Source organism: Anopheles marshallii, chromosome 2, assembly GCF_943734725.1.
Source record: "Anopheles marshallii chromosome 2, idAnoMarsDA_429_01, whole genome shotgun sequence".
Lineage (NCBI taxonomy): Eukaryota > Metazoa > Arthropoda > Insecta > Diptera > Culicidae > Anopheles > Anopheles marshallii.
This window is the reverse complement of record NC_071326.1, coordinates 33,602,751-33,621,710: the sequence shown is the minus strand read 5'-3', so window position 1 is coordinate 33,621,710 and position 18,960 is coordinate 33,602,751. Positions and strand designations below refer to the sequence as shown.

The following is an 18,960-nucleotide window of genomic DNA, read 5'->3' as shown; positions in this document are numbered from 1 at the left end:
ATCGACAGCCACAGCCAAGTGTACGGGCAGGGCTGTGCGTTACGACGAGCTAACCTATACTGAAGACATAACTACGCATTCACTGGGTTCGGTAGCCCAAGGTACGGCAGTAGGCTGAATCTCAGCAAGCTGATAACAGGCTACAGAATCCTGAATGTGACGACGGATGCCGTCATCATACCAACGGAATGTAATGCGAGACGATCAGTGAAAGAATGGGTACTGTTTGAGGATGGATTAACTGTGGCCATACCCCATTCGTTTGGCGGTGGCCTCAGAAAGGTTTCGTTGTGTCAAAGAACTGTGCTTTTTTATGATGCTGTGATAACGCATACTAACTAGCCAATGTAATTTACATCAACTTTTGGTTAATGTATTAACGAAAATTACTTCGAATCAATTTCTAGACAAATTATCAAAAAGAGCTACCAAGAAATGTAAAACGTGTTGTGGCGGCAGACTAGATTACGGACGGTCGTTACTACGCCCGGAGCCCTGTGGCACGAACCCAGGTCTTCGAGTTGGGCGAATCAATCTGCACCACGGGTGAGTTGAGTTGATGCAACAGCAACATCAAAACGCCGTATGTACTATCTCCTGCCTGGTCATGTAGTTTGATAACTCGTAAGGAACACAGCCAACGAGTGTTGAAACTGGTCCATCATTGAAAGTGGGAATTCATTCGCGTAATCTAGCAACCTTCGCGTGCCGTCTCACGGTGGTTCCTCTTCACGGTGGTATAGAAATGCTGAATATGTCTTGTCGACCCAGCAAAAAAAATTACATGAAATCATTTGAACATTGGGGGATATTTTCTATTCTTTTTGTAGCTTTCCAATTTCCGAACCTCGCTCCGATAATGATAAGAAACGGCCTAAACAAACACGCGTGTTTTAGAAAGGGTCACTGCGCTCGATACGAAAGCCGGGTGCAAGGCAAACATTATGTTTCAAGGATTGTTTTTTTTTGTTGTTGTTGTATCGTCACATTATTTTGAACGCAAAAACGAGTCGTGCAAAATATGCCTACACTATTTAGGCCCACCGGAAGTATGAGCGTTCTTGTTGCAGTTGAAAGTTTTTTGGACGTCTTACTACCAATTCTTTCTCCGCCCCAAAGCAAAACGTATAATTAAGCTGATCGCTTTGGCACGTGCTATGTTGCTATATTTCCCACCGAGCATTAGCGGAAGGAAATCGTAAAAGTTCCTTTGCTATTACGCAACGAACATACACACGCAACTCATGTTTCTCAACTGAAGAAAACAAAGAAAAAAAAATCTTTACATGAAATTCTGCCCTCGGCTAGAACTTTGACTGACGTGCCCATAATACCACCGTAGGACAGTTCGGCGAACTGAACATTCCAAAAATATATGCTATCCACGTTCGGCGTCGTCGTCACTCGTTTCTTGTGCGTCTGTCTGCCTCCTCGGTGAGCATAAATCATGCCACTGTTTCAAACCAAAACCAATAACACCTTCGATACGAGAGGAACAGTCCGCGTGAGCATATGTATTCGACCGGTGTACAAATGTGTCTCTTGTGCACCAGAACTTAATGGCTGTACAGCGATAATTGTTCGCCGATGGATGCACCTGCACGATGACGCGTGTGTTTTTGTTGCCCAATGTTCTACACCGCTTTGCAACAGGTTGTGAATGGGTGCCGGCACGCCAATCATCCCGCGTTTTCGTTCCACAATCATCTTAACTAACCAATCACTTATCGCACTCTTACTTTAAAACCCCCCGTTAAACTAACTATCTGCCCGCTTCACTGTTTAACACCCGGCAACCGAAACAAACGAAATGTAATGCGAGAATAAAGCACCGTCGGAAGAGGCGCCGAAACCTCAGACCAGTGCGGCTCTTCGCAGGAAAATGAATGCACACATTTCAACCCTCTGCGGCAGTACGGGCCAAACACAAGCAAAAAAAGAGAGAGATTAACGTGTTTACACGCCCCGCTTGAGATTTCAGGGGTTGAAAATTATCAGCTGAAACACGAAATAAAACAGTTTGTATATATCGGCTTTATTTAGCGACAGATTTTCTTTAACTTGTAATCGGTTGGCTAAGTTAAAATTCGCGAATTATTATTCACTAACCAGTTTGTAGCTGGTCACGTTTTGGCCCACTGCAAATATACAGGGTGTTTCAGAATGTTATTTCAAAACGAGAAGGCGCGATTACGGACACAACCAAACTTTCTTCCCACCCATGTGGGAGCTATGCGCCCTATGCTTCATAAACATAAACACGCGTTGTCACCCACACACTATCAGAGCCATGATGATGTACTGTACACGCCGACGCAAAAAAAAAACAATACCCGGCAAAATCGAACTGCCCATTAAGTAGTGTCTGTGTTGGTGAAGTCGTTTACGGCGCGGATTTTTTTTTTGCTCATGTACTCTTGGCGGTCCTAAGCTATCTTTGGCAAACCGTTTCTGGGCGTACACATTATTCATTCCACCCCGCTTGTGTCTTATCTTCCTGTTGGGTGTTCTTCTTCCTTGGAGTGTTTTCCCCCGAAACTCGCTTGCTGATTGACGACACAGAACGGCCACTGAAAATTGCTGCTGATGTGGCCCGCATCGTGGTGACAAGCGAAGTTGCTAGCGCCGAGTACCCGAGAGCCAGATTCCGGTAGCGAATCAGTTAAAACGTTCCCCTCGCAGAGACGACCTGTAGCCTAATTGATCAATTGTACGCCAATCCGTACGAAGTGTACAATTCCACGGGCCCCTCAGGCGGCTGTCACGATAAGAGTGCGATAACGACACACCGCGCAACTGTGTTCAGTCGTAACTGTGTGTCGGACCAGTGACGGTTTCAGGCTTTTGGGTTGCAAAGTACGCAAAGCGGACAATATATTCACCATGGATACGCCAAGGGCTGCTGTGAAGTTGAGCGATATTTCGGCGAAGTTTACCGAGGAAACGCTCGACGAGATCGTGCGCAGTGCGGGTGGTAAGCGTTGCATCAGCTGGAAGATTCCGGAAACTAACTTCACCAAGGGAGACGCTTATCTGAGCGAACTGTACCGCATCCAGCTAACCGGCGAACCGAACGAACCGGACCAGGAACCGATGGTGGTGAATGTGGTAGTGAAGACGATCCCGAAGAACGTTGGGCGTCGCAATACGTTCCGGTCGGCGGATTTCTTTCGCAACGAGGTTAACTTCTACAATGTCGTGCTGAAGGAGTTGTACCGCTTTCAGGATGCGCGCAAACCGAAGAATCCGTTCAAGGACGTCGATAGGTAAGATCGGTAAGAATACTGGTGTGAGTTCCGTTTGGTTCATTCGCTTTCTGTTGGGTTTGGGATGGTTTTAGGTGTTTTGTGGCGTACTCGGACGGTGTGAATGATTTCGTAGCAATGGACGACCTTGGTCAGTACGGGTACAAGACGGCTTCCAGGTGAGTACCACACTGGTTCAGTAGATTAGTGTTGATTAGACGAAATGGGAATTGGAAATTAGAATTGCACTTGCCTCGCACTTAGTTTGCATGCAGCACCGTATGGCTCACCTACCACGCTGACATTGTTCTGTCCTTTAATCTGTACTCCTTACTCCGTTTTTTTTCTACCTAGAGCCAAAGGTGTCGGACTGGAGGAGTGTCAGCGTTGCATGCGTTCTCTCGGCCGCTTCCATGCCCTGTCGCTTGCGATGAAGGAACAGGAGCCGGACCGCTTTCACGAGATCGCACATGAGTTCGTCGAGGAAACGTACTATGATGCACGGCTAAAGTCGTGGTACAACAACTTCCTGCAGGTGCAGCTCGATATCGCGCGCGATGCAATGGCTCGCGAATATCCGGGCACGGAGCTGGAGCGCAAGATGGCGAAATTTTTCGACTGCGATATGTACGACCATATGGTTTATCTGACGCACGCACGCAACCAGAACTCGGTCATCAATCATGGCGATTGCTGGATGCCGAACTTCATGTTTCACGACAGTTCGCCGGCGATGCGTATGATCGATTTTCAGCTGGCCCGCTACAGTTCGCCCGTGCTGGACATTTCCTTCTTTGTGTACTCCTGCACGAGCCAAGCGTTGCGTGAGGCACACTATCAGGATTTGCTGGATGCTTACTATGGGGGGTTGGCGGAGATGTTGCGCGATCTCGGCTCAGATCCGGATGTCGTATTCCCGTACACGGAGCTAGAGAAGGAGCTTAAACAGTATGCCCGGTTCGGGTGCGGTATGGGCATCGAGTCGATACCGTTCTCGCTTCTGGACGAGTCGGAGGTGCCAGATCTGGATAAGATCACGGGCGACGCATCGATTCCGATCGAAACGATCTGGATCTTGCGCCCGATCGCGACCCAAGCTGGAAGGCTTCGCCTAACTGATATGTTCCGTCACGCCACCGACATGGGCTATTTGGAGTGAACAAGTGACTCTGCGGATATTAACTGTTGACGGTACGGACGAATTCATAGCGAATAAATTGAAACGAATTATATGAAGTATTACGAGCAAGAAAAATCAAGAGAGTCGAATACAATAATGTACTTTTCTTAACGGTTTCTTCTAAGGGCAATGACTTTAATCGTTATTTCTTTTACTTACCCACCGCTAGGAGCAAAGGAGTCGAACTCGACGAATGTCTTCGATGCATCCGTTCGTTGGCGCGTTTTCACGCACTATCGTTTGCAATGAAACTGCAAGATCCGCACACATTCCAGACGCTTGTAAACGAACTGCAGGAGACGTACTACAGTGCCCGACTCGAACCATGGTACCGGAACTTTATGCAACGGATAGTCACCATCTGCAAGGAAGCGCTCGAGACCGAATGTGCGGAAGATCCTGAAGAATATTCGCCATGTTTCGAACGTCGTGTTCGGAATTTCTTGGATGGAAACATCTACGGCATGATGGTCGAGCTGACGCACACACGCAACCAGTACTCCGTGATAACGCACGGTGACTGTTGGTTACCCAATTTTCTCTTCCGATCAACCGCTCACGTTCGCATGATCGACTTTCAGATGGTACGGTGGGGGTCCCCGGTACTAGACATCATCCTGTTCGTGTACTGTTGTACCGACCAAGCGCTCCGCTCGCAGCATTACGAAGAGCTGCTGAGCGTCTACTACCGAAGCTTCAGCGAACTGTTGACCGAACTTGGTACAGATCCACTCGAAACTTTTCCACCCAGTGCGCTGACGGACGAGTTGGAACGGTTCGGTCGGTTTGGGTGCGGGATTGCGATAGAATCGATACTACTTTCACTGCTGGACGAAGCGGATGTGCCGGATTTGGATAGTATCGAGGGTACGGAAGCCGTTCCGTTGGAGCAAATTATGACGGTGCGGACCATTCAAACGCGGTACGGGCGTCGCCGTTTGCTGGATGTGTTCCGCCACGCACAAGACTGTGGGTATTTGAAGTGATTGTTAAGAAGCAAAACAGATAAAGTAAACGATCAACGTTCACGTTACGGCCAGGACACGCTTAGATGTGACTATTGAATCCTTTTCCCGTTTCTAATTATTTTATTGATGTTTTATCGTCCTGTTCACCAGAGGTTCTTTTGTTACACGGGCACGCACTATATGCAGATTGCAAATGCAATTGTTTTATGCTCTCTCTCTCTCACACTCTCTCCCTCTCTCTTGTAGTGTGTGTGCCACATAATTCAGAAATTTTCGTTTGGTTTTGTTGCTTATTAGTCTTACGATTTCATTTCTTTCATTTTGCCCTTTCTGTCGCATCCTACACTCGCACCAAACACTTTATTTTAGAGATTGGTTTTAATTATTAGTTACGTCTTTCTATTTTTACAACGTCCACAAGTGCATCCACAACGATTTTCTACTTTTCAACCTGTTGCTTTTTTGTCAATTATGCTGCTCATGCTTTCAATTTCTCATCTTTTTTTTCACTTTTTTATTGAGTTCTTTTTTCATTTTTTTTTTGCTTTAAGTATTTATTTGCTCTTGTTTTGTTGTAGGTTCATTTTGTTATATTTTTTAATGCTTTTTTTTCTTTTGTAATATGTCAATTGAAATAATTCACCTCATTATTCGCGCCTTCCCGCATGCAAGTGCGCCACCAGATCCATCGTTAGGAGAAAAGAACGAACTCTATATAATTGGGAGCCCCCTTTTCATTGTCCTGGCAGGTAATTTTGGGAAATTTCATCGATGCATTTATATTACGCATTAAATAAGACCGCATAAGTGGGAGAATAAAACATGATCAACCATTCCCTTCTTCTTGGATGGGGTCTTGTTGTACATGATCGTATGAATACATTGACAAGATGGTGGAAAGATAGATAGATTGTAACCTTTTTAAACCATTATTCGCATCATAGTTGTCAACATTTGAAAATCGTTCCATGTTGCTTTCGGTTTACCTTACCATTCCTAAACAGAACCCATAAGGTTCTTGCTCAAGATTCCATGTGCTGTGCTGTCGACGGTTGTGAATCGGTTCATTTGTTTTCGTACTATTTTGTAGCGGGATTTTATTTTATTTTTCAGCAGCAAATAATGGTACATTACACGATTACGTCCTAGTCACATGGTGGGGGTTGGGATTCCGCACCCGATAGTTGAAACGCGATTCCGAATCCCGGTGTCGATAGAAACTCAAAAAAAAAAACGAACAAATAACCCTTAAACTCAAAAGATCTGATCCAGCGAAGAAAGACAATGTTATGCTTCAATATCTCAAAAACCACACCATGCAGCGGATCGTGCTCGGCCTGCAGCACACTATAACACATGTTGGAACTATCTTCAAGCATACATGCATTGTGTGTTGAGATTTTGCTCCTGATTTGCTAGTATCTGTGCTTCTCTGTGAGGTTACTTCAATCCGACCCGACGTACGTTCGGTCTACACATATTCGCAAATAGTAATTAGTAGCGTTTGATTGCTTTTCGTTCACTTCCTTCCTCTAATTCGTGCTAGAGTACGGTGTCTCTGCTCTAAACTTTTGCTTTCGAAGCAAACAGATCCAAACCCAACGGAGAGCATGTACGCAATGATTGTAGCGCAAAACAGACGTGTTAAGACTCATCTCACTAAGCTCCATTCGTAGTGTTTTTTTCCTCTCACTATCGTTTACCTGCCCATTTACAACAGAAGTATACGTTTTAATTAGTAGTAGTAAAAAAAAAACAATAAAGCAAAAAGTTTCCTTCCACGATGTATAACTCCATTTGTATCGTGTACCGTCGATCCCTATGTTTTACAGTGTTGGTGTATCCTCATCCTATATAAGCATCATGCGTATGTTCCTACCCTTCGTACGTACGATAATTAATTGCAAAATAATTACATTACACAAGTGTTTTTTTTTTGTTTGTTTTTGTTTTCATTTATCTTTCACATTTCTCTCAAGTTTGTGGAACTACTTTCTCGTTAAATACCTGTGTTTAGTGGACAGCCCGATGTCGGGTGCACACATTGCAGGGAGGGGGCGCTGTGTTACTAATTAAGTCCGTTACCTCATTAGCATTATCGTAAATGTATTGTGTATTTGTTATTATCAGTATTATTTGTAATTTGTGTGTATCCAGTGTCCTCATTTGGATCCTAGTTATTAAATCGTAGAAAAAAGCTTACAAATCAAAGGGATATAAATTATTTTTTCTTTAACTATTATCCGTGTATCCTCAATTTTAGCGCAATCCCCGTACATTTGATTTCTGTTGACTTCTGCTTGACGATTATTGATGCGTTTGTTGCTGTTGGTGTAAGGTGTTATATCATTTCAGACCAGTTGCGAGAGATGGTTTTAGCCGTTTGCCCTCTTGTACGTCCAATTTTCTTCCACTTTGCATGTGTGTATGTGTGTTGTTCACTGCTACTTTCATTACTGAACAGTAACCTTCTTATCATTTGTGTGCTTTTTTTACTTAATCTCCTCTCTCTTCCATGTGTGTTATTGCTATCACCATATGCACTTCAATTTTCCAAGGACAGGGCTGTGACGGAAGCATTAGAGCATCGGAAATGCATTGTGTCTGTGTTCTCTTCAGTTTGCAATTCAATGTTAATGCAGCAACCCGGTTCAAATTAAGTAACACGGGGCGCCATAGATTTTTGCCGTTCCATGTCGCACAATAAAACTATGCTTCGCTCACAATTAAACGATATTTCGCACTAGTATTGCCACATTCACATTTTCTCTACATCCCGATGTTTCATGCGCAGCAGCATTAAAACAAAAGCTTTCTCGCATGTATTTGAAATAGAAATTATCAAACGACGGTGTTTCTACCAGTAGATATAACCGTAGCAGTTAAAATGAAAATTTAAAATCCCATCCATCGGGATCAGCTCATCGGTTTAATACACACACCATACAGATCGTGTGATCGAATACCTCTGGACCCGAGACCGGCGTAACACAAAGAAGTTTCGCTAAGCCGGCTACGTCTCTATAAAAATCAGCGCAAAAAAGCCATCAGATGGCGAGCATGCCCTTCCTTTGATTAGTTGATCCATATATACCGAAAAGGATCTACCTATTTATCCTCAGCCAGAACTGTTCAACATTCCCTGCAGTAATTAGAGGTACGACAACGAAAACTACATTTTACTGAGTGTTCTAGCATTTAAAAAACGCAACGCATTGCATACTGTAGTAATAATAGTAGTAGTAGTAGCAGTAGTAGTAGTAGTAATAGGGATACATTTTATACATACACAACAATCAGGAAGTGTACTAAAGCCAGAATTTTACATTACAGGAAGTGAACAAATGAAAATTGATAACGCGTCCCAAAACAAACTGTGGTAAGCGTCAATTTTTCTATACTTAGAAACAAGAAGGAAAAAAAACCTAAAATACAACAAACAAACAAACTCACATACACACACACACAAAATAAGATCCTTTCTTGCCCCGAAGGGAGATAGTGGGAATCCGATTAAGTGGGAAGGATGTGTTTTCTTCCTCTTTTGGATCCTGTCAAACGGTTATCAATCGATTGATCTTTCTGCTTACCAGAATGACCACTAGCCATGACGCTTTGTTTTACTTTCATGGTCCTGGTGTTACGGATACGATCCCATTTGATAAGTCGTGAGCAACTGACTATTACTGTACTATAGCACCCTAGGAAAGGTGTATACACTAGCGAAATAGAAGAAAATCGCACCCGGAAAAGCTATTCCAGTTTTGCATTTACCGAGCGTGAAGAGCAGGTGAACATATACACAATAGGAGCCGCCAACTTTTTATCAACCTAATCAGCATATCTCATATCTTGATAGTGCGCATGTGTGTGTGTGTATTGGTTTCTGTGTGTTCTCGATAATTGTTGCATTGTTTCTTAATTATCTGCCACCGTAGCGGAGGACGCACTGCCACCGGCACCACCGTCCGCACTGCTACCCTCGCTGCCAACACTGTTGGCGTGCTTCCGCGTTGCAGTTTCCGTACCGAGCTTCTCTTCGCGTGGTCGCGCGTTGCCGAAGATGGCGGCCGCCTGTTTCGTTTCGGCCAGCGCGTTCAGCGGTGCGTTCGTCGAGCGCGGTGCCAGCTTCAGTCGGGGCCGTTCCTCCATGTTGAGATTGGGGTTGGATGGAGGCGGGTAGTGCGAGGGTGGCGCGTCTTTTCTTCGATCATTGTCGCGGTATTGGTTATTACGACCGAAATTGCCGTACCTATTGCCATCGTCGCGACCGTAGTTGTCGCGATCGTTGTAGCGACCGCCACCTCCACCACGTCCATCCCGATCGTGATCACGATTCCATTCGTCCCGACCACCACCGTCACGTTCATCACCAAAGTTCCCGTACCTCCCTCGGTTTGGTGCTCGGTCTATTGATGGAGACATTCAAAAGAGAAAACATTATTATTTGCGCACTGGTTAAACCATTTTGTGTTGTTATGATAGAAGCATTAGAAACGGATTAAATATAGAAATCACCAGTGCAACGAATATACTAATCCAAATTCCTTTTTTTTGTGCTACCGAACAGCCTTCTCGCAATCATTCGTTGTGCGGGGGTTTTTGGCATATCCTCTTTAAATAACAATCAAATTAACGGAAGCATTATCGGGTTAGAATAAAAAACAGTGCAAATAACGCATTCGCATTAATATGTAGAGAGAGATGGACTGTAAAGGAACAATTTAAGAACTTAAAAAAAAGAAACTAAATATGGCACGATATGAAGAAAGTGGATGCACGGATAAAGATACATTCAGTGGAAATACTGCCAAATTGCACAAAAAAGCAGCTTGCTTTTCTACACCGCCGAATGATTAGGGAGAGTGTGTCGTACCTAGTACTAAATGGAAAATGAAAACATGGGTTTGAATGTTAACATCTTCACGTTACGATTAGTTGCCTATTTTCCGGTCTTGCTAGTTTCGAACAATGCTGCAAAGCGACAGACGACTACACAAAGCTACTAAAATCATGCAGAAAAAGAGGACTGCAATGTCTACGGAGAACAACAGCAAAGAGTGCAAGCTATGAGACGATCAGCTCACAACACTGATACGCTCGATCTTTACCGTTGTAGTTATTCGGACGTCCACCGCGGTTTCTATCGTAATCGTTTCGGGAGTAATCGTTACCATAATGTCTATCCATACCACCACTACCGCTACTACCACCTCCGCCACTGCTGATCGGCCGATTATTCATCTGATTGGGTCCGCCACGGTTGTAGCCGCCACCACCACCGCCGCCAGGTCCACCTGGACCTCCACGATTCTGTTGACCACCTCGCCTATTAAATCCTCCGCTAGTATTGAAAAAGAAAAGAACGAAAACATTCAATCAATAACACAACCATCAGTGTATCGCAATACACCAGAAAAAAGGATCGTCTATTCATATGACGGAACATTCGATTGAGAATGAAACAAGTGCAGATTGTGCAAATAAATTACAGCCAGCAGTCGTAATGTATTAGGCGCATGTGGCATACGTGACACATGTGTTATCAACCGCTTTTCTGGTACAGATTAAAATGATATCGATTACAGAACTAATGTACCTAATGTTTCGGTACGTTATGTGACGTAATCGGGTGGTATGATTTAATGAAATGATTTACTCTATCTAACACATACTTACCGATCATTTTTCTTCTGCTCGGCCACATCAATCCGCAACGGTTCCGGTCGTTCGTTCAGCACAATCATACGGTCCAGCATGAGCACCTTTTCCAAATCTTCCAGCGTATCGAACTCGACATAGCAAAATCCTTTGAATGCATCCGTTTCCTTGTCCTTCACAAGACGCACGCTCTTTACCGCATATTCTTTGAAGATGGAGTTAATATCGCCCTGCACGATGCCATTCGGAAGGTTACCAACGTACGCAAGGAACGGCGGTTCCGTCGGTAGCGGTTTACGGGGCCGCTCTCCATATCTGTGTGGGGACGAAGACAAAACAAGACAAAGGGCATTAATGTTAGAGCATAAAATACCTCAAGAATGGTGAACAAGTCACTGGATGCCTGCAGCAGAAACTAGTACTTGCGACAGACCAGTCGGCTTGAAAGGCCACCCAGAGTACTGAGTAAGTTCAGAAAATATTGTTTTCGCGTCCTGTTACTTCACTGGTATTGGTGTGCAACTCTGTGATACCCGGCATGATGACCATGATGATTGCTATTTATAGTCAGTAATATATTTTGCTTTTAGCCGCACCGCATTGACTTCCGGCTGGTACGGCGGGTGCATTAGTAGCCTGTTTGACAACCGTTGCTCATTTTCGTATTGCTCTAGCGGCAACCCGGAACGGAACCGGTATTTATCAACGCATCCGTGGCAGCTTACACTTTTTCCAGGACTATCACGCGGCACGTCTGTGTGTATGCGTGTGTATGTGCACGTTTGTGTGCGCATGTATAGTTGCCTTGCCCAAAAACACACAAACAAAACACTCGCGTGCAGGAACGGATTAGGGTTAAGGCAATATAGTGATGGGGTTTGCATTGCTACACCGACTCGGTACAATCTTCCGTTCACTGGACACTTCAACTTGTATCATTTCCGCTCCATCCGGCTTTTCGTCAGCAATTACACCACCATATCACACCACACTCGCCCGCTGGCACAACCCTTCCCGGGGGCTCGAGTAGGCAGACAGCACCACCACGAGTTTGGTTGTGTGAAGAAAGCGGTCGGTCGGTGTTCCGACTAGCTTCACTTGCCACGCTGACCGCGGCCAGCCACGAAACAACATTTCTTCTGCAACGCATGGCCACAACGTTTGGCCGCAAGTTGCGATCTTCCGCACACAAATCTGGTCATTGGAACCGTGAAAAAGAGCTCGTTTCATTTACCTATTATTATCGTGTGTACCTCTGCCTGCCATATTATATTTGCGATTAAGGCAGGCGCGTGGTGTCGCGAGTATAGAAAATTCCCGTTCGTTTTCGCCGTCGTTTGACGTGTGTCAAACTGCGGCCTGCCGCACCGTGGTCGATGATTTTACGGAGTCCGTTTTCCGTTTTAATATGCAATCGAAACATTTTACATAGAATATAGCGTCAACAAGCAAAGCGTTTATTAATAGTGGATAAAAAAAATTCTATCTTTGAAATAATAATACAAACAAGTAGGAGCAATTTGGGTCATTGTCAAATAATGTTTAGGTTATTTGTGCGCAAGTTTTTACTTGTTTTTTTTCTAGCTGAATCACAAGATGTAATAGAAGGATGAAATTCATTTGCACAGACCGTTTTAATTGTTCCATCGCGTAAAAATATGTTTTATAAAATATTTAAATAGGCAATTAAAAAAAAAATTGATGTTTTTAAAAAACCAACCCAGCAACCACCCTGTACTGGCCGGGCATAAATATCCCTCCATGCGGCGCAAGAATATCTCTTTGCACGTTGTCAAAAGCCGTGCATATGTGGGTGCGTGTGTGTCACCGAGGTTGTTCGAAATTTCGATTATTGTTTCCGAAATGAGAGAACTGACAGTTCGTGGGAAAAAAAACTGTTCAGGCTAGCACATGGTTTTCTTTACTGTCGTCTAATGCCCGGTGTATATCGTACTTGCTAATATTGTATAATTTTTCCGTTTTGTCCGCGTCGTTATCATCGACTATTGAATCCCGTTTGGCACAGTAACAAAATCGAACTTGTGTGTGTTTTGTGGAAGCGGCAACGATGAAGGAGCAACCCGGCCGTAAGGCTGGCATGCTGATGGACAAAACCGTGTTTGGTTACTTCAAGCGGTTCGTCAGCGACGATGATGAAGTGCGAGTAAACGGAGCATGCAGTTTGATCGACTTCCTATGCCAGGAACGAACAAACAAGCAGCAAAACGCCAGCAGCGATGTAGCCGAAGAAACGGTTGCTCCGGTAGGTTATGGGCCGCTGCTGGGAAAGCTTGCATTCCTTAATGCGTCTTCCGTCTTCTCTCATCTGGATCTGTGTGTTGTTTTCATCTTTTACTTGTAGAAAATGGCCGAAACTGCGTATGCACTGAAACGTTTGATTCGTGGCGTTGGTTCCAAACAAAATGCTTCACGTGTTGGGTTCTTTACAACACTGGTCGGCCTGTTGGAGCAGCTTAAGAGTAAAGACGACGTGTGTCCGAGCGTTACGGAACTGTTCAGCTTGGTCAAATCGGAACTAACTGAAATGGAAGGCGAACAGGACGAAAAGCAAACAACTCGACTTGAGCTACGCACTGGCAAGGTGCTCGTTTGTGGAGCAATCATAAAATCTGGGCTGATCGAGAATGCGTCCGAGATGGAGCTACAAACCGTGCTCAAAATGCTGAAGAAAGCCATGCACGTAGTGCTCACACCGCTTGTGTACGCGTTTCTGAACGATCTTGCCAATCGGCTCAGTGCAACCAAGTTTTCCGCCGTGTTTTGGCCCGTATTTGAACCGTTGCTGAATGTGCCGAAGGAAAACCACACGATTGATTCGGTGCATTTCCTACTGCAACTGTCTATCGGACCACACAAGAAACTAATCAATAGCAAATACTTCGAGCGCAACTTTGGCGTTCCAAAGTTGCTCCATGAAAACAATTTTGCGTATCTGGCTGAGCTGCTGTTTGGCGTCGGAACTACAATGGGGATTAACCATCCCTTTTTCGAATGTTTGCTGGAGCAACTGAACAAACAGCACGCGATGGTACCGTTCTGGCGCGATAATATTGTGCCGGTGCTGGAGGAAGCGAAGCATCGGAACAAACGCAAACTTCGGGACATAATTGTGCTGCGCACGGTGATCTCGATCTTTGGCCGGCTGGAAGATTATACCCTCGTGCCGGAGGTACTGCACCCGACGTTTGTGAAGTTTCTAGTGAACAATCTTAAAAATCGCTCTACGCACAGCGAAGATGTACGGGGTCTTTATCAGGAAGTGTGTGACGCGCTGCTCGCCTGCTACCCGAAGATAGACGACGAAAGTGTGCGGCTCACTACGTTCCGTCTGTTGATGAATGCACCGGGAAGTATCATGATCGACAAGTATACCAACTGTAAGCTACTACACAATCTGCTCATTACACTGTCCACCGACAGCTTACGCACGATTGCAGCCGAACTGCAGGCATTCATGTTGGATGAGACGACGAACACGAACGGGGAGAGATCATACGCGGCCCAATTCCTGCAGCGCATATTTTCTCTCCGTCAGCTAGTGCCGGGTGCGGGTGATAAAGAGCCCACGGACACGTGGCACCAGGAGGTGGTACGGTTTTTCCTTACACTCGGTGTATTCTACTCCAAAGATGGAGTGAACGTGTTGAAAGGTGCCAAACATAATGAAGCCATTTCATCCGAACTGGCCACCACGATGCGTGGTATGTTTTTCCATTCGCTCGAGCATCACCATGCGAAACTGTCGAACGAACGCGCCTTTTTACTCGCCACGGTACGCCACATGGACGAAGTGCTGCGCACGCACGGTATCAAGTCGTTGCGAAGTCCACTAACCGACGAACAGATGAACTGTTGGCATAAGATGTTTGCCACCGTTGCGACCGAACCGTCCAATAAGTTGCAAAGCAAAAAACCATCGTCCACTCGAGGTGGTGACACACAGTGCGAGACAGTGTTTCACATTCTGCTGATGCACATGGGATTGCATCTGTTCAATGATCCGGAAGTGGCTTGCAGTTCAATCAACGAGCTGGAGTGTGTGATGAAGCGCATCGACGAGAAGATGAAACAACGACGTCAAAAAAGTAATGGGGAAGCCAAGGGAGAGAACAGTACGAAAAGAAAGTCGGTACAGCATACGGCCATCGAACTAGAACCGGCCGAACCGGAATGGATCGAAGTGGTGGTGGATCTCTTTCTGAATCTGCTTTCCCAAAATTCGCACTTGTTGCGCAAAGTGATTGGTCATCTGTTTCCGCATCTTTCGGGTGAGATAACACTACCGGCGTTGAATCAGATCCTATCGGTTATCAATCTGAAGGACAAATCGAATCCACTGACGATGAATGGTGAGGATGAGAATGAAAGTGAAACGGAGGAAGTGGACGAGCAGGAGAAGGATTCGGCATCGGAAAGTGGTGAGGAAAGTGATGCAGCAAGTAATGACGACAACACGAAGGATAACGACGAGGTGGAGGAAGAGGAGGAAGATGATGACGATGAGCTGATGGGAGATGAAGAGGAAGAGGAAAACATTTCGGATACAATGCGGCAAGCAATACAGACCGCGCTGGGTGGTGCAAACCCGGAAACCGACACCGAATCAGTAGATTTGGACGAACTAGATGAGGAACAGGGTCGCCGGATGGATGAGGCCCTGGCGGCCGCTTTCCGGGCGTTCCGTAAATCAAAACCATCGCGGAAACGTAAGGGACCAACGAAGGCCGAAAAACAGATGGATACCGTGCTGACACACTTCCGGATGCGTGTGCTCGATCTGATCGATGCGTACCTCAAGCATGAACCCGATATGCTGCTGTGCCTCGAGCTGATGCTGTACATTTTCGAGATGCTGCCGGTGGGATTGCGCGAGGAGGCCAAGTATGGGGCAATTCTGAACCGGTACAGACACATTTTCACCACGCTGATCCGCATCAAAAAATTCAAACGGGATGCAGAGAGTGTGCGGATCGATCAGCTGGTGCAGATAGTGCACGATCTGATCGAAAAGGTCGCTAAAGGGGTTGCCTTTCCGGAGCGCAACCAGTATCTGTTGAAGGCCTGCCAGTTTGTGGTCATCTGTAGCCAGGTACTGACCAAGGAGGCGTCAGATGAACCAAATGGGGTGGACAAGATGTTCGGTGAGCTGCTGGCGGAGTTCATAACCAATCGCAATCCATCGCTTGCGTTCGGGGTGTTTCAAAGCTTATTCCGGATGCAATGGTGTGGTGTGTGGCATCTCGTAGACAGGTTGGTTAATAGTGGGTTGAAGGTGAGCTCGGTCCGAGCTATTCGTAGAATACAGTCGCTTCAGTTGCTTCGTGAACTTCTGCGTAACCGACGATTGATCAACTCGGGCCAGCCACGATCTGATGCAGCACTGCGGACCATCTGCAACAATGCTCTCGTACCGTACGTGTCGGAACTTGAAGTAGCTGTCAGCGATGGTGATCGTTCGATTGGACAGAATGAATTTTATGAGTTGTTGCTGGTGCTGAACGAGGTACAAAGCCTTTCAACTGTTGGTAGCAATAGCAAAAAGGCGGACAAAAAGCACCAGTTGCTTCAATGGGACAAAATAGGTGCACAAGTACAGTCGATGCGCCTATTTGCCATTAACTCTCAAACGATGACCGCATATCGGCAGCTTTGCCATCGATTGCACCTTACACCGGTCAGCAATGAAGGACTGCCAGCAATTAAGGAGAACGGAACTGTGGGTGTGACGGTGGAAACATCGACTGATGTCGCACCTGCTAAGAAAGGAAGCACGAAAAAACGAAAATCAATTTCGAAGGAAACAGTAAACGGGAAAGAAGCGGATGATACGGCCCCATTGACGAATGGGCAAGCTATGAATGGAAATGCAGAAGAGGAGGAGGAACAGCACGACCTAATCGAATCAAAACAATCTGGAAAACGTAAGCGAAAGAATTCGGTAAAAACATCGGCAGCGAACGGACACGATAATACCAACGGCGTTAGTGTGTTAGTGGAACAGAATGGCGAAGATGAACAGGAAATGGTTGATGCTACCAATGAATCCGAAGACGGCAAAATTCCGCGGAAACGAAAGAAGGATAAACAACAAAATGGTGACACAGCAGCGGTATCATCCAAGAAGCAAAAACGACTACGAAAGGAGGCCCGCTTGCTGGCTGCTTCCGAAGGGATGGAAGCGATTTCATTTGCTAAGGTAAAGGTGTTCGAGTAAAGCGAACACGTTAGACAAAGCTCAAACTTGAGTTCGTGAGGAAGGGTGTACAAGTTAGGTTTTCCCTTTTTTTTTGCAAGTGAATATGATTAAATATCAAGCTCCCCAATAATTCACGTTCACGTTTTCTTATTTTTTCTGTGGTATACTGTGGCTTACTTTTCCGAACGAATTATTCAAGAAAGTTTTATGACGAAAGGTGAAACACGGTGTGCACCGAATGCATTTAATCTGCGTATAATATCTCGTGGGAGCAATTAGGGTAAAGAGCTAGAACTTAATTTGCGAAATAAATATTTCAATACCATCGGATTGGAGTAAATTGTTCGACATTTTACTATTAAAAAAAAAAAACTAAATGATACATGTAATTCGCTGATATGGCAATTCTTTCATGATAAGGAAGACTACATCTCTCAAATTGAACCTATTTAAGAGCAAATTATATTACTAATGATCGATAAACGAAATGGTGCAGTCACACACGTTCCGTTCCATGCTTTACTTTTGGAACGGATAATAATCCAGCCCCGTGTTGTACTGGAACACCTTTTTGGTCTTGTTACGTTCGGCCGTCGCTATCATCTTCTGTACGTCCTCGCGGTACGCCGGTGGTAGCATCTCGTCGTGCAACGTGCAGGTAATCTCTTCCTGTTGCGACACATCCGCCCGATAGATACGCTTCCGAACGATGTCAATATCGCGCCCATACTCTTCGTCCAGGTCATCGATTGCGGCGGGTGGTGTGTCAAATTTGAACACAAAATATGAACCCGTCCGATGAACTACACCGTGCGCACTGGTTTTGAACGGTAGCGGTTTAGTACCCAAATTATCCAGCTTACGAATTATACCACCTTTGTCGAAGATAGCTGTTGCGGTCCGTTTCAGTGTGGCAACCATGTCGGGCTGCAAATAGGTAGGTTCTGTACAGTTCACCGTTTTACACTTGAATTACCTTTTCCACAACTTACCCTAGACATTTGTCGCAATATAACCGATAGCTCGTAGGTAGGCATTGTGCAAAATAGGTTCCTGTCGAAGGACTTTCAGATCGACGCCGGTGTTATTCAATCCCATCGACTCAAAACAACATTGCCATGTGAGTTTGACATATGTGAGAGGCAGTGAGAAATACTCTCACTTTGTTGATTTCATTCATCACAGCATATCATTTCCACAACGCGTATAATTTAAAAATACATAATTTATTGTGAATAAAACCACAGTTTTTAAACAGTGCAATTTTGTTTGGAACCATTAATAGCCACAAGATAATAGAATTTTACTAACAACATTCAAAAACATCGTTAAATTACACAAATTAACTTCCCACGCGAACAAAACATAGTTGTCAATTCAGAACAGTCGAACCAATTTGTTGATGTTCGTTGCAGGTTGAGTTCAAACTAGATTTCATAAATGCATCGAATTAAATTTTTCTTTTGTTTAGATTATTTGCATCACGGAGTGTTTAAAAACTCAACAGCACAAGTTATTTAATAAAAAAAACTATAATAACAACACAAGTATTGAGAAAGGCGATCAGCTTCATGATGTTACTTTTTGTATTGAAAAATTGAAGCTGGTTTCAAACACGTTTGTCGGCCTTTGTGTAGGAAAAGGGTTTTTTGATTTGTCATTCTAGGATCGTTTGTTCGCCTGTGCTTT

General features: G+C 45.0%; 5 protein-coding genes across 5 annotated transcripts; 3 read left to right on the top strand and 2 right to left on the bottom strand.

The window, feature by feature from the left end:
- The first annotated feature begins 2,883 nt into the window (after positions 1–2,883).
- Positions 2,884–4,404, top strand: LOC128707128 (uncharacterized). The gene is made up of 3 exons (XM_053802075.1): positions 2,884–3,266; positions 3,341–3,424; positions 3,600–4,404. Exons 1-3 carry the CDS (start codon positions 2,884–2,886, stop codon positions 4,402–4,404), a joined length of 1,272 nt encoding a protein of 423 aa, XP_053658050.1.
- A 72-nt stretch (positions 4,405–4,476) lies between these two features.
- On the top strand, positions 4,477–5,411 carry LOC128717878 (uncharacterized). The gene is made up of 2 exons (XM_053811551.1): positions 4,477–4,481; positions 4,595–5,411. Exons 1-2 carry the CDS (start codon positions 4,477–4,479, stop codon positions 5,409–5,411), a joined length of 822 nt encoding a protein of 273 aa, XP_053667526.1.
- Positions 5,412–9,311: 3,900 nt separating this feature from the next.
- LOC128718975 (eukaryotic translation initiation factor 4H-like) lies at positions 9,312–12,320 on the bottom strand. The gene is made up of 4 exons (XM_053812593.1): positions 12,289–12,320; positions 11,073–11,369; positions 10,505–10,737; positions 9,312–9,802 (listed from the first exon to the last, which is right to left on the bottom strand). Exons 1-4 carry the CDS (start codon positions 12,318–12,320, stop codon positions 9,312–9,314), a joined length of 1,053 nt encoding a protein of 350 aa, XP_053668568.1.
- Positions 12,321–13,122: 802 nt separating this feature from the next.
- LOC128708526 (myb-binding protein 1A) lies at positions 13,123–17,289 on the top strand. Its single transcript, XM_053803504.1, has 2 exons — positions 13,123–13,317; positions 13,417–17,289. The coding sequence occupies exons 1-2, from the start codon at positions 13,123–13,125 to the stop codon at positions 17,287–17,289; spliced, it is 4,068 nt and encodes a 1,355-aa protein (XP_053659479.1).
- A 501-nt stretch (positions 17,290–17,790) lies between these two features.
- LOC128707283 (probable 28S ribosomal protein S6, mitochondrial) lies at positions 17,791–18,308 on the bottom strand. Its single transcript, XM_053802235.1, has 2 exons — positions 18,264–18,308; positions 17,791–18,198 (listed from the first exon to the last, which is right to left on the bottom strand). Exons 1-2 carry the CDS (start codon positions 18,306–18,308, stop codon positions 17,791–17,793), a joined length of 453 nt encoding a protein of 150 aa, XP_053658210.1.
- Positions 18,309–18,960: the final 652 nt, after the last annotated feature.